We start from the raw sequence: 16,269 nt of genomic DNA on the forward strand, positions 1-16,269 counted from the left end.
CTGAACCCTAAAAATACCCCTGTACCCCAAAACCTACCCCTGAACCCCAAAATACCCCTGTACCCCAAAACCCAAACCTACCCCTCAACCCTAAAAATACCCCTGTACCCCAAAACCCAAACCTAGCCCTGAACCCTAAAAATACCCCTGTACCTCAAAACCCAAACCTACCCATAAACCCTAAATTACCCCTGTACCCCAAAAACCAAACGTACCCCTGAACCCTAAAAATACCCCTGTACCCCATAACCCAAAACCCACCCTGAACCCTAATAAAACCCCCTACACCCCAAAACCTAAACCTACCCCCTTAACCCTAAAAATACCCAAGCACCCCAAAAACCAACCACACCCTTAAAATACCCCTGAACCCCTAAAACATATACCCCAACACCCCCAAACTAAAACCATATACTTACATTAAACTTAAATTTAAAAAACATACTTTTACCATTCATGCTTTTACAACGAATTTCGTTGTAAAAGCATGCGTGATAAAAGCATATAAGATGTAATGGTATGCGTTTTAAAAGTATTGCGGAATAATGGTACTATTGTTATGATGGTATGCGGAGTAAAGGTATGCGGAAAGAACATTTCGTTGTAATGGTGTTTTACCTTATTGACTACATGGAGCAGCACTCCGCAGTACGATGACTTTACATACTTTTAAATCTCCATTAAGGAGGCCGTCAAAACATCTAGAATATGAATATTCATATACATTTAGTATAAATAAGCATATTTTAGCACCTCTACTAATATATTTCATGGCTATTCAAAAAGGCATAATTCAAGCGGGCACGAAGGAGTACTACTTCAAATACTCAAATGCCTTTGTGAATTAGACCGTAAGAATATGAATGATTCAAATGTCTTACCACCTTTACTGGAATCTGAGAGCACAGGTTCCTCCTCCATCTCTGCCATCATCCTTATGCGATGCTTACTTCTCGCATGCCTTTTGCCAACATAGTGATCTTGGGCCATCAGAGGATTGTTAAACTGAGCAGAGCACAACTTGCAGTACTTGTCAGGGTCATTGAAATCAACAGTATTATCAGTAAGAGAATTTAAATCAATCTTCACATCTTGTTTGGCCTTCTCAGTCTGTGGGGAAAGAAAGTCTGAATCTGTATCAGGAACGGGAGTATCTGAGAATAAAATAAAGACGTTGTGCATAATTAGACTATTTTGATATATGAAATACAAGGTGAGAAGATGACAGTATCAGAAGGCTAGAAGTGGTTCATCTTAGGGCTAGGGCAAAATTCTCTATATATGCCCTCAACTAGAAGTGGTTCATCTGTGGGGGCAAGGGCTAAATGCTCTACATATGCCTGCAACTAGAAGTGGTTTATCTTTTTTGGAAAGGGCTCAATTCTCTATATATGCAGTCATCTAGAAGTGGTTCATCTGTGGAGGCGAGGGCTCAATTCTCTATATATGCAGTCATCTAGAAGTGGTTCATTTTAGGAGGCTAGGGCTCAATTATCTATAGATGCCCTGGTCTAGAAGTGGTTCATCTTTGGACGCTAAGGCTTAATTCTCTATATATGTTGTCAACTAAAAGTGGCTCATCTTTGTAGGCTAGGGCTCAATTCTCTATGTATGCCATAATCTGGAAGTGGTTCATCTTTGTAGGCTAAGGCTCAATTTTCTATACATGCAGTCATCTAGAAGTTGTTTATCTTTGGAGGATAGGGCTCAATTCTCTATATATGTTATATTCTGTAAGTGGTCATCTAGCAGCGGTTCATCTTTGGAGGCTAGGGCTCAATTCTCTATATATGCTGTATTCTGTAAGTGGTCATCTAGAAGCGGTTCATCTTTGGAGGCTAGGGCTCAATTCTCTATATATGCCCTCATCTTGAAACTCCAAAACATCTCAGTAAGTTCATGTCCTAGGAGGCAGGGCTGGGTACCACCGAGTTCAATCCCCTTCCAACTTATTTCTAAATGAAAATCTTGAAAACACTCCGAATTATTATAAATGATTTGAATATGGTCTACCTATATTTGCCTTTGCATGGGTATAAGGCACTTGTATTGGATGAAATAATAGACCTTTCAACCAATAAGCCTTTCAACAATGAAAATTTGGGACTACTGTTTTATAATATCTGTTGTACGTTTCATACATCCTGTTATATTTTTAATAAACATTATAAAAATACAAACAATATGAATATGGGATGCACTTTCAATTTTTTATGGAAATGCAAAAAAAACCCACTAAATGGGCTAAATTAGAAGTAGGGAGGTTGGGGGTGCAATTAGAATTAGGGAAGATATCCAGCTTCACATCCCTAGTCTACAATACATTCAACAGTGAGGCGGGCTAACATTTCTGGCTCACAGGAGGTATGTACGGTGATAATATATGTTTCAACTTCACAATGTTTTTTTAAAAATTTGTATTAAATGTAATGCAATGCAATGTTTTACGGATGCCGGAAGAACTGATGCTGAACTTTCGTTACCTATTCCGGCGAAGGCACAATATTTGAGGTTTTAAACAAATAATGTGCTATAATCCTACAAATTGTAGGCTATGGTAAGCTGGTAGTACGTGTTTTCAACGAAACAAAGACCAGAAGAAACTGGTTCTGCTGATTTTTTCCGTCAAGCCCGTTTTATTGAATTCTTCAATAGTTGCTTTTACCAAGTGAAAGAAAACATCTTAGAGAAAGTACTTCTTGTAGAAAAATGCATTTCTTCTGGTGTGATTTCCATTAAAAAAAAAAAAAGAAAATTACCCCACCCCACACTCTTCTTTTTCTTTTAAAGGGGGCTTGGGGGAGGTCCCCTTAAACCATTTCACGATTTTTCATCCTCTGCACTTTCATTAAAGCACTTTGACTGCTCCAATTTCTTTGTGCTCCCACCACGTTTTTTTTTAAAACCCTACAGCAACCCACCTTACCCTTCTAAACTAGCCGCACCTTCTCTTCCCACACCCCACCCTCCTCTTATCTGAGTGGAGTTTTCTTTTTTGAAAAAAAATCAGAATACCTTTCATACAAAAACAGCACACTCGTTTTGTGGGAAAGGCATTTTGTCACAGTAGCATTTCTCCAAAATGAAGTTTTGTCAGCCTGAATTTGTCACTCTGGCTTGCTTCGCTTTGGAAAACCGTTATAATGAATACTGTAAAGCTTCCTAGTGCCTTATTTTCAACCTCTCTCTAGTGTTCTTGTATGTTCTGTGCATTGATTGCAGATTTCTGAAAATTATAAATTTTCAAGTCAGTCAATACTTGTTCATCAAACGGGTGTAACTCGAGGACTTCATCGGGGCTTTACACAGTATACTTTGCTCTCTGATAATACCCGATTCAAGACTACGACAGTGCCGAACTCCATACCTTTACAATACACTTTCAACGTTTTAAGCCCTCACAGACAACAACGTTCACCCGCTACACAGATCTGCATTGCCATCCAGACTGGACTGTATTTTCACGCTTAACTATATACAGCCTGATGAAGTCAGTGGGTTACACCTATTTGACGAAACACACATTGGCTGGCTAGGACATTTATGATTTTAAGAAATCTGAATAAAAAAGAATTCTAGATGGACTGAAAAGATAATTCCATTTCAAAAGGTGTGCATGCAACAACAGTAATATACTGAGATTACAGACCCCTTTTTGAAGTGCATGCGAGTGGCTGCTTTCCCACCTTGCTGAGCACCCAAATAGTAACCAAAATGGACTGGACATTTATAGTTACTGTATAATTGGAACTGGTGCGTGCTGGCGTTACTCTGGTGACCGGAAATTAGCTCACAGCTTTATAGCATCAAAACATTAGTGGAGTGTGTCAGGCAGTCGACAGAAAAGGCTGCCTGTCTGTTCAGCACTTTTAGAGTACAAAAAAGAGTTCCTCCCATAGCTTTGCTTAGTACTACTTCCCCATTTTGGTGACATCATCTACGCAGAGGATGGATTTGTGCTCACTCCAGCGCTTTGTCAGGCTCCCTCATCTGTCCGGTTCGGTGGGCCGGACCAATTTCTCGATTCCCTTGCAGCATTCTTTAGGATGTACAGACTGTGGTCTGTGGCCCACATGTCTCTATGGCTATCAGACCATGTCAGCAATGCCAGGTAGATCCAGAAATGCCTCTGTGCACAGAGGCTGAAGCAGCGTGAAGTGCTAAAGTTATGGTGAGACCCTGTCTAGAGTCCAAAAAGTAAGACAAGCTGACAGCTTCAGTGTGATCTGAAAGAGGGTCTCTGAGGAAATCTTTGGCCCTCCGCTGGTCCTACATAAACACAACTGAAGGATCAGGCACTAACAATAAAAAATCCCAGATTTAAGGTAAGTGGAAGTAGAAAGCCTGTTGCGCAGAGGGCTAGTAATCTCAACTGAGGGACTCCGTAAACCAGCAGGTCAACATTTGACCAATGACTGCTTTTATGTGGCAGTATGTACTGAGTGGGAGTCACATACACTCATACTAATGCACTGTTATACTTGGCACCATTGGCGTGCGTCTCCCTTCCATTTTTTGCTGTTGACTCCTGTGTTTTTGATGGTCTAGATGCTAAGGGCTCTTTGCCACTGCTGTTCAGTGCCAAAGTGCAGTCTGGGACTGCCATGTCGACTTGGCAAGTGCACACACTTGCCAATCCCTAAACCTTCCCTTTTCTACATGTTAGTCACCCCTAAGGTAGGCCCAAGGTACCCCTGTGGGCAGGGTGCATTGTATGTGAAAGGTCGGACATGCCCTGATGTGTGTGGCATGTCCTGATAGTGAAATAGTGCCAATTTCGTTTTTCATTATTGCAAGGCTATGTGTTACCATAGGCCAGAATGGGCAGTTTGCTTATAACATCTTATAGATTTTAACTGACCCAGGGAACAAGATAGGGAAATAAAGTTTAGTATGCCTGAACTCAGAATGGTAAAGTGCATCTTTTAGGGTGGGTGATTTTTACATTCTGTGTTTGAAAATACCACTTTTAGAAAGTAGGTATTTTCTTGCCGACCCATCCAGTGTGCTTCTGCTAGGGTTGTGTATTGCATGTATGGCTTGTGAGTGACTGGGGCTGGAAGAGGGCAGCGCTCCGGCAGTCTGATGAGTAAGGGCTGGGCTGAATGGACCTGGGTTGAATTTAGAGTAGGGGGAGGAGATTTCCTTTCACCTGCCTGGGCCAGGTCTGCTTTCAACAATGCTGTCTCCACCTCCTGCCAGGAAGCTGCACCAGAGAGGACAGAACTGGTTTTGGCTGGGTACAGACACTCCCTGGCTTCAGAGAACAAAGTATTTGTGTGTATAAAAAAGGGGCCCAGACCCCAGACTTTTAGATCACTTCTGGGCAATCAAGAGGAACCTTTGCCAAGGAGAAAAAACGGAGAAGCTGAGAAAGGTTACTGCCCCTGTGCTGTTTGCCGTTTGGGGTTGGCCTGCAGTGGTTACTTGTTGCCAAGGAAAGGAGAAAAAGGACTTTGCTGTTTGCTTTGTCACCTGCTTGAAGAAAAAGATCTCCAAGGGGTTGAAACTGAGCTTACCTCCTGTTCTGAAGTCTCAGGGACACTAAGACTTCATCACCAGCTACCCTGAATTTTCTTGCTGGGAATTTCAACCTGCCAAGAGGTGCCTGCTGCTGTTTAGGACCTCTAGAGAATGTTTGTCGCTGAGAGCTGGAAGATCGACGCAACGAGGAAGAAGCGTGTCGCAGCTGCACTGATTCCTGACGCCTCACTGAGTCACGGAGAAGACGCATGCCGCAGCCGCACCTGGTCTTGACGCATTGCTGAGCCACGAAGAAGCGTGCCGCATCCACACCGGGTCCTGACGCATCACAGAGAAAACCATCGCAGCACCTGCCGTGCGGCTGCAAACGTTCACGCATCGTACTGAATCGTCGCCACGCATCAAACCGCCATTTTGTCGCATCGCACCGGATTGTCGCCACGCATCAATGCGCCATCTTGTCGAATCATAACCAGAACGCAGTAAGAAACAGACGCATCGTTTCCTCTGCGGGAAGGAACAGGCACATCACCTCCCCTGTGCTGCAGTAAGGAACACGGTACAAAAGGGGGGGGTGGTAATGGACGGGGCATCTGAACTAATCAAATACTCACACCCAGTCAAAAGATCTGGGTTTAATCCATCACCGTTCTTTAGCCCACTCTGCCACCCCAGTTCAGACATGGCTATATGCAAATCAGTCTGACCCTGTGCCTCATGGGAGCAGCCCAGCCCGAACTGCCAAGCCATGCCTTCCCAGACCGGAAACAAGCTTCCGAGGATCGGTTTCTGGCATTCCAGCAGTCTTCAGCCCGGCTTGCTTGAATCCAGTGGCAAAGTGAGCAAGGGACTCACGTCTGAGCATACCCTGCCACACTTATGGCGGCCAAAAGCGGTACAAAAGGGGGGGTAATGGATGGGGCATCTGAACTAATCAAACACTCACTGCCCAGTCAAAAGATCTGGGTTTAATCCATCACCGTTCTTTAGCCCACTCTGCCACCCCAGTTCAGACATGGCTATATGCAAATCAGTCAGACCCTGTGCCTCATGGGAACAGTCCAGCCCGAACTGCCAAGCCATGCCTTCCCTGGACCGGAAACAAGCTTCCAAGAACCAGTTTCTGGCATTCCAGCCGTCTTCAGCCCAGCTTGCTTGAATCCAGTGGCAAAGTGAGCAAGGGACTCATGTCTGAGCATACCCTGCCCCCTTATGGCAGGAATGCCAGAAACCAGTCCTCGGAAGCTTGTTTCCGGTCCAGGGAAGGCATGGCTTGGCAGTTCGGGCTGGACTGTTCCGATGAGGCACAGGGTCAGACTGATTTGCATATAGCCATGTCTGAACTGGGGTGGCAGAGTGGGCTAAAGAACGGTGATGGATTAAACCCAGATCTTTTGACTGGCTGTGAGTGTTTGATTGGTTCAGATGCTCCGTCCATTACCACCCCCTTTTGTACCAGTAAGGAACAGACACAATGCCTCCCCTGAAGCAAGGAACTGACGCATCACCTTCCCTGCGACCCTTTTGTTTGTTTTGCGTGACACATCTAAGGTACTTTGTGGGAAAGGTGTCGCATTTACAACTTGCATTGAACTGAACTATTTCTACTGTTTAAGAGTCTTATTTTTGATACTGTATTGTGGATTTGTTGTTGTTTGGTCTAGTGTTAAGTCTAGATAAAGATTATTTATTTTTCTAAACTGGTATGGTGTCCATTTGTAGTGCTTTCACTGTATTTTTGTATGTGTTCACAAATGCTTTACACATTGCCTCTGAGATAAGCCTGTCTGCTCGTGCCAAACTACCAAGGAGGTAAGCAGGGGTTATTTTAGGAGTGGATCCCCCTTTCCCTGACTAGAAGCAAGGGTCCCTATTTGGACAAAGGTGCAAACCATTGCCAACTAGAGACCCCCATTTCTAACAGGCACCAAGATCAGAAACTGGCAAGCTTTGAATTCTACGTCTTAATCGTCTCTGACCCTGAAGAAGCCTTTCCAAATCTTCTCTTATTGTAGCTGAACACTGCCATGAACCAAGGCATCGAACTCTGGTGTTAGAAGAGATCACATTGGAGATCTGAAAGTGAAGTTATCTCCGAAGGTTGACACTGCATTGACTGAACCCTTCCCGATACCTCCATAAGTGGTTCAATAGGCCTACATGATTAGGAGCAAGGTATCTAAAATTGATACACGTTGCAACACACAAAACCTAAACAAATGTTCAATCTCTGAGTGTCCTCATCCTGAGGACATCAAAAACCTTTGTCGATATCCAAATACCTCATTATGAAATGACAGAACATCAAGATGCGAGACCCAGGGAGTGAAGAATGGGTGGGACCTTCAGGGCAGATTATCGTGGAAAAGAGCCAGGTTAGTACAAGAGGGTAAGCAAGTCTACAACTAATGCAGTGGCAGATTCACTGCAAAATTACTGACTTCAAGGTCAGGGACCTGATCACAAAAGACAACACAGGAATCTGGTGCAATACACAAAGCCGAAGGGACAACCGTAAACAGATCCCTCCTAATGTTTATGCAGGAAGCAAGTATCAGAAAATCCAGTCCTCTGCAGCTCTTCGACATTTTTTCTCTCTTTTTACTGTATATTACTAATGGTATGTACTATCACATCTAAAGTTAATTCACTTACTAGATTCAAACTGACAGAGTTAGTTAATCTTGGGACTCAATGCTATCTAAGAATTGTTCCAACTGAATCTCATCATGGTTCCCTAAAAAAGAATACCTATCCCTGTAATATTCCGTGAATACAACATTCACCTTGTCTTCAGTCTTCACCTCCATACCTTCGAGACTCACCAGTGAATCTATCAAGCTGGTACATGACGTACCAGCTCAATCATGCAGTCAACTTGCCTGCTTTATTCTGGTTCATATAACATTTTCTACACACTAGCGTAACATGATTTAGAAGTACGTTTGACCAATTAACCAAACCAAATAGGGTTCAAGGAAATGATCAAAATGAGGGAAACTCAATAAAAATGATTTTTAACTATGAAAACATTTTCAGCTGCAACAGATCCCAAAGATAAGTAAACATCCACAAATACAGAGACACTTGTACACCCAAATCTTAGCCGGATTCCAACCTTAACTATGAATACTGTAATTATAGCATTAGTTCTTGCCAAAAGACACATGGTGATTGCATGCAAGGTTTCAATGGCCCCAGAGGCTTGACTCTCGGTAAAAGATGTGAACTACTGGGCAGGAATTGAAAGCGAAGTAGCATATTCTGAAGAAAAGGGCGAAAGGGAGCCGAAGAATATTCAAAGCTAGGATTTTCCATTACAAATTTATGAAATATCCACAGAAGATAATACTAATCTGAGGTGATAGCAGTATTTATATAAATGGAGAATTGAAGTGATGTAAAACACACAAAAGGTGATGGAGGAATGCTTACACTAAGTCTAATCACTGGCAATCACTCAGGCAACATTCCAACACATAGTTCTGGACTGTTCCTATTGGAGCAGAGCTGAGACTGATTTGCATATGGGACGGTCCAAACTGAGGTGGAATTGTGGGCAAAAGAATTATGGGTTGGAATGCTACCCCAAGTAATTGGCAGTAAGACTTATTGCAAGCATTTGTTCTGCTACCGTTTGTTTGTTTGAATTGAAGTGACATTCTGTTCCATCTCCCAAGATCCTCTTATTTTTAGGTCGACCCTGGGCAGCCATGCGCTGCTCTGCGAGGCATGCTGCACTGGAGTATGGACGTGAAACCCCGCCAACTCTCGGCGCATATTTGTCATTGGCTTGTGTGATTGTCCTTCGTAAAGGCTGGCTTCTGATTAGTTAATAGGCTTGTTAATCCCTCCTTAGTACCGCCTTGTCTTCATTTGTAACCTCCCATGAGGATTTACCTTGTTACACGGTACGTCTTATTTAGTCTGTAAGGGCTATTTTCTTTAATACGTTTTTCCTACTGCAGGCACGACATGCTTTCCTGTAACATTCAGCACATTTATATTTTGTTCTGTATATGGTCAAATTGACGGTGGTTTCTTGTTTCTTTTCAAGTCCTTCACGATCCATTAAGTACATAATGTGGGAAGTATCATAGTGAGTTGGAAAGGTGGAAATGTTTTCCCTTTTCTCTGAAACTTCTTTATTGTAATGATTGGCAAATATTTTTGAACAAAGTACATAACAAACAGCACACATGTAAATAACATACTCTGACACAGGGGTACGCAGCTCGGGGCAGTCTCTTGAGCGCCTTGCATGTTTCTATGCCTTGCTTGCCTTTCCCGACAGAGCGGATTTTCTCCCAACTGAGAACTAAACGAATTTGTTCCTTTGGTGTGGAAGGTTTTATTTCTTGCCTCTGACTTATCAGACTGTCAGTTAATTAAGCAGGAGCCTTAGAAATGCCTAATGTATACCACTGGCCCAAAAGTGTCCCATCCAAGAGAATACTCCAGTTTTAGGTTGTTTAAAAAAAAAGAGTATGTGCTTGAGTAAAAGAGCGAAGGGGTGTTCCGGTGTTTTTTTAATGTATTTATATCTCGTATCTCGACAGAAATGCTGATCGGCGATGTTATGGTTCAAATTTGAAGTTTAACATTCACTGCTTGACAATCAAAACAGATTAAGGAGCAGAGGTGTGGAGTGTAGAGGGAATACAAAATAAATAGTGATCCGGTGCACTTCTACCAAGTGAGGTCTATGGGGGAAGGAATGCTTCAATACCGTTTACTTAAAAAGAAAACAAAACAAGCATTTGCAATGCAATAGGTCTCGCAATTGCGTAATTTTGAGACATTGGCATTGTAAATGATTATGCCTTTTATGTGTTTAAAAAACCTGCAATAATAAAAGGCATTGTCATTTACAATACCAATAGGTCAAAGTTTTAAAAATGTGTCGAGACCTATTGCATTACAAATGCTTGTTTGTAAATACAATTAATGCATCAGTCAGACCGACCTCACAAGATGTGATATACACTGAAACGTCCATTGAGGAAAACTGACCACTAGGGAGACAGATTTACCTGCTGCTATACAGATCAGAGTATGGACACTATAATTTAGGAACTATGGTTTAAAATTCTAAATGCACTGGTGGCAACGAATAATGAGAATGCACAGAAGTTACCTTAATTTCAATGTTGCCCAGTGAGGATTTAAACAGATGAATATTGCCCAAAAACAAATTTGTTAAAAACTAAAATTAGAAAAAATAAAAAAAGATGTACAATGCATCAAATACCGTAAAAAGGAGCATGTATTTTTAAAGTTAAAAGCCCAGCGTTTAAATTTATTTAAACATAACAAAGTTGTTACTTAATTTTTTTAAAATGTTTATTCAGATTTTACATAAAACAACACTGAATAGCCTTAATCAATTATCAATACAACTACAATGCCATTATTGACATAGAAGGCTAACACCTATGTGCAAAAAAAAGACACAAGTATCCCCCATGTCATGGTGTTCTCCCCTTCATTTTGCCATTTCTACAGATTTTGGGAGGTTACATTGGATATAACATTCCAGGAACATTCTAGACACACAGCTCAATGACTAGATGGTGAAATATTTTCTTTTCACCCACCTTTCCCATAGCCTCCCAAGTCCCACAGCGTTTTTCAGAGCTTCTATTTAATTTTAATGTTTGTTCTGCACGGCCAATATTAACGTGTGCCACATGTTTAAAGTTGTTGAGCACCTCATACCACCTCTGCAACTTCCCATTTGGGCGTTTCCATGGCACAATGTTTAACCCAGAGACTTCCACGACATGGCTTTCTGCTGCAGTACCAATAACAAAAACAAATCTACAAATCTGGATCCCGGTTTGACGTCTTTGGGTTTGCACCCATTACCTAGCATACATTCTTTCAATTGTAACAGGCCAGCCCTGTCTTCCCGGTAACTAAACATACAGTATCTGTGACCTCCTTCAAAGTAGAGCAAGTACAGCACAATGCCAAAACATGTGCAGCAGGCCAGCGTCCGCATTACCACATCTGTGAGACCTACTCATTACTGCTCTGTATATCCTGTGCAACTGACGCAGCTTCGGGTATGCCCTCACCAGGACTTTGGATAAATTTAAATTTTGGCGGCCCTGGACACCTTAGCCGCTTATTGCAATACCTTTGTCCATAAATCTGCTTCCCACCGTAACCGCAGCTGCCAATGGGAGATCTTAGCTTGGGCAGTAATGGGCTGGTATATGATTGTTGTCAGCCCCCAACACCTCCCACGATTCAATAATTCTTGAAGGACAACATGTATCGGTGGTTCCTCAAAACAACACTTCCACAGTGTCCTAACCACCTAAACAAGAGCACCATAGGTTAGGAACTGGCCCGCAAGCAACCTCTGTGAACCATGAAGGTCTTCAAGTGATCTAATCTGTTGACTCTCATTCAATGTTTTCAGGGAACGCGGATCTGTCTCCCGTCAATTCGCCACATTCACTTTACCCATTAGTTTTGTAAATTCTGCGCACCACCAAATCTTAAGGTCTAAAACACAGGCCAGTGCCGTTTTTGGATGACAAAGACGCAGCCACAGTCAGCGGGCATGAGTGTAATGTCAGATGCACCAGGTGCGGCAAAACCTTCACTTCCTTCTCAGCCAGGACTTCACCAGAACCTTATCGTCCCGGTTTAACATGGACAGAGGTCTGTATGAGCATATCTCCCTTGAGGCTTTGTCAACTTTATAATCAATGCTTCTTTTTTCGTGGATGGAAACAAAACCCATTGCCTTGGCCTTCCAATACATTTCCAACAAGGATGGGCCACCCTAGATGTGTGTCATACAAATCAGTCAATGGGCTGTCACTTCCAGGTGTTTTACTGTTAGCTAAGACTCACTTTCCAGCTTTCTACCAGTAGCAAAGTTTTTTAATAGCTAGTTTGATATCATCAAGGGTTAGGGGAGAATCGAGAGACTCATTCTGCCCTTGTGCCAACAGTCTAAAACCGGCAGCTACCATATAGTCTGTTGTGTAAAGTATCAGAAAGTCCAGGACAACATAGCTTCTTATAATATCCGATGAAGGCCTCATTTATGCCTACCTGTGGATGAATAATTTCTCCACTTGGTCGCTGTATATCAAGAATAACCTGAGATCTGGAATAAGTTCTCACCAACCACACCTGTAGGCGCCTTGCTTTATCCCCTTTACTGTCTCTAGACAGCGTATACTTTATAACCGAGTTTCCCCAACCTAACTATCAGTTCACCGTATTCTGCTCTACCGTTTACCAGCTGCGGTCGACCATCCAAAGAGGTAACGGCTTCCGGTTCCAATTTCCACCGGCTGCCCTTGAATGCTTTTACTTGATTTTTTATAACATCATATGTCATTCCAATACAGATACCTCTGATAAAGACCTTGAAGGCTTCCCAAATGATGTGAGAATCATCAACTGGCCTACTATTGGATTAAAGAAATTGAATGGCCTCCCAAAGGGACACCAGGTGTGGGGTATCCTGTAATGCCATCGGCTGAACCCTCTATGTCACAAAACACTATGCTTGAGTCCCGCATCCCAGTTCGAGCTTGCCTGGGTTACGATCTGACTACGCGTTACTTGACACAGCTATAATGTCTTTTGTTTAGTAACTATTAAATTGATTGAACACAACAAATGTTTCACTCATAATAGCTATAGTATTTTGGGAATGGAATTGAATTTCAGTTATCAAAGACAGCAGGAATGTAAGGAAATCTATGGCCGGAATGCTCGAGAGAATAAAGTCTGCCTGTTTCTAACGGATAGCAAATGGGTTTGATGGATGGTGGCAGAAAGCTTTTACGGTTTCTTCTGCAGAAAAAGTGCACCCTGCATATATGGCAAACAATATTTGTACTGCAAAGAATTATTATTTTTTGGTCTTTCAGTGAAGTTCTTTTTAAAGCCAGAGGGCCCCTTTTGAGTAACATTTTAGCTCCATGAGCGGAACTCTCTTTCAGAGGAGCCCAATAAGGTCCAGTACATGCCCAGAATCTGCTACCAGTTTTTAGCTTTTTTTTTACATTTCATACAACAATATTTTCGATATTCAAACCAAACAGGACAGGAAAATGAGGCTAAAGCTTAGTACCACATAAGATTAATGATGAGCTAATCAAGTCAGGGAAACTATCCAATTACGACGAAACAAACTTTTCACCACTTATGTTGTTTGGGAAATGTATAGATGTCTGGGGTGGGCAAACTCTGAATAACTAGTATTGAGGTTGAAAAATACTGTACATACCTGTAAAGAGCTCTATAGAGTCACATAATACTTGCATAGTATTCTATGCAAGGTAGGAATCCTCAGAAAAGCACGGAAACATCTTTAAACAGAGTTCTACAAAGAACTAATTTATTTTACATACAGTTGACCTACACACACACACCCCTACTCATGCAGTGAACCCTTCTCCATAAGCACCAACTCTATTCAGTGGTTAAAGTTCTTGCTTCGATGTCAAAGGCTATATTAAATGTAGTGCACAGTGGATGGACGCCAATGGACATGATGCCACGTGACCCCTTGAAGGTGTTAATATTGTGCAAGATAGGGAAGGTGTAGAATTTCTGCACGGTCTTGTCTACTGTAAAGTGCACGAAAACCTTTGTCTTCCAAATGGCTCTTTAGATTACAAGAATATGAGACTAGGATTGAATATGTACCTAGATCAAAGAATAGTATACCAGACTGTTTGTCAATGTTTTGTTTTGTTTCAGTTGTTGAAACTAACCTTGTTGAATCTGAGGATGTGTGCTTTGTGACTGAAGTGTGTGATCTTATACAAAAAAAGTGCATCTCAAGATGAGTGCCTCAAAGCTGTGGAAGACAATGAGGTGTTATGGAACAGGAAGGTGCGTACAATCACAATGGCCTAAAAAAGATTTGCTGGGTGAATAAGAAAATATGTTTTGGGAAAACAGCAGTTAAATTGATGCAGCATGTGGCATTTTGAGGAGGAATGGGTTGTCCATAGTGTTGCAGAGTATCATATAAAGTTTCCTACCTAATGCGCATGAGGGACAAATAGCTATGAATGCCAAGAAAAGAAAGTTAAGAGCACATTTCTGGTGGCTGGGTCTGGACAAGATTCTTGAGCGCGTGGAAAACAACTGTATGGAGTGTGCTTTGAGTGAGAAGCCTCCGAATGCTGTTGTATATCAACACAAGTTGTTCGCAGACCCAAATTTCCTTGGACAATTCAGAGCAGGGCTTGCTTTTCACCAACTGTTGTGAGGGTTTTGTGATGGTGGATTATCTTTCTCAGTGACCTGAAGTCAAATTTGTAATGTATATCGAAACAAAGATGGTCATTGAGTTATTACAGCAACTTTTTGTAGAAGAGGTTATTACAGCTTCAATTTTAACAGATAAAGCAAGTTGGAGGTACGTCTTGTTCAGCGTATGGCCCCGCAAAACAAATGGGCTAGTAGAAGTAAGTGAAAGAGTCGATTAGAAAATGGAAGTCAGGAAATTGGTGTGGGTGTATCACATGATACCCAATATAATGATGGGCATTACAATGTATAAAATGATCGGTGGTATGTAATATTGTTTTGAGCTTAAACAAAGTTGGATGCTTGTTAATTCAAAGAAGAAGGTCGTTCCAAGTAAGATGGAAGAGGCCAATGTGGCTGGTGGCTGGGTCCAAGGGAAACAGACACAAGGTGAAGAAGGGACAGCACTAGATCTTTAAACCCTTACATATAGCGGAGCTTGAAAATTGGGTGCCGAAACTATCAAATGGAAATACGTGGAGTTTAACGAAGACTGTTCGGCTATCAGATTGCGTTCTGGGCGAGGGTGGTGGCCAGATTGTGGAGGGATGTGTGAAGGGTAAGGAATAGAGTCTTCTGGTTGAAGGAAAAGAATCAGAAAGATACAAGCATGGTTGGAAGACTATGGGCTAGATGTAGGTAAAATAGATTTACCGATTTTTAATTACCGAATTTAACCGATTCGGTAATTAAAAATCGGTAAATCTAAGCTGTGGACATGTAGGTATTCCAGATGTGCTGGAATACCGAATCGGAAGTATTCGGTATTTACCGATTCGGTAAATACCGAATCAGTAATGCCCATTCATTCCTATGGGCTTTGAAGCCCATAGGAATGAATGGGCATTACCGAATCGGTATTTACCGAATCGGTAAATACCGATTTTCACAAGGGTGCAGGGGGTGTCACTTTGACACCCTCTGGCACCCCCAAAACAGGCTCGGGTGCCATGTGGCAGGCATACATGCCCTAAGGGCAGGTCTGCCTGTCACATGGCATAGGTGTGCATGCACACCGGAATCGGTATTTTACCATCAAATTGGATTTGATGGTAAAATACCGATTCTGTAAGGCCTCTGGGACTCAGAAGAGTCCCACCTACATCTGGGAGCCTCAGATTCGGTAAATTTACCGAATTTGTATTTTACCGATTCGGTAAAATTACCGAATCGATAATTTTACCGAATCAGTAAAAAAATGCCCCCTACATACCTGTCACCCATTTACCGATCGGTAACGGCCAAAATCGGCCGTTACCGATCGATAAATGGCCTGAAACGACCACCTACATCTGGCCCTATGTGACTTCGTTATGAGCATATGATGATTTGATTACCTGTTTACCAACCCACAAAGTGGATGACATTTTTTATGCATCCAATTAAGGTTCTTGTCCTATGTATTTGTGCAGGTCACTATAGTTCGCTTTCACTAATGTGCGCTATTTGTATCCGTATCCTGTATATCATTATATTTGTCAGCTTTCT

At 42.1% G+C, this 16,269-nt stretch overlaps 1 protein-coding gene across 4 annotated transcripts in view; it reads right to left on the reverse strand.

Annotated features, from left to right (window-relative positions):
* The window catches only part of KRCC1 (lysine rich coiled-coil 1), a 260,232-nt gene that overhangs the window by 43,738 nt on the left and 200,225 nt on the right, over positions 1–16,269 (reverse strand). For 2 of the 4 annotated variants that reach the window (XM_086964266.1, XM_086964269.1), the window contains exon 5: positions 882–1,154. The exons of 1 other annotated variant lie outside the window; for it this stretch is intronic. In XM_086964266.1, coding sequence (XP_086820392.1) covers positions 882–1,154 — 273 coding nt within the window. The remainder of the gene's footprint in view (positions 1–881; positions 1,155–16,269) is intronic. One more of the 4 variants, XM_086964267.1, reaches the window with a different exon arrangement.

This window comes from Lissotriton vulgaris, chromosome 3_2 (assembly GCF_964263255.1).
Source record: "Lissotriton vulgaris chromosome 3_2, aLisVul1.2, whole genome shotgun sequence".
Taxonomy (NCBI): Eukaryota; Metazoa; Chordata; class Amphibia; order Caudata; family Salamandridae; genus Lissotriton; species Lissotriton vulgaris.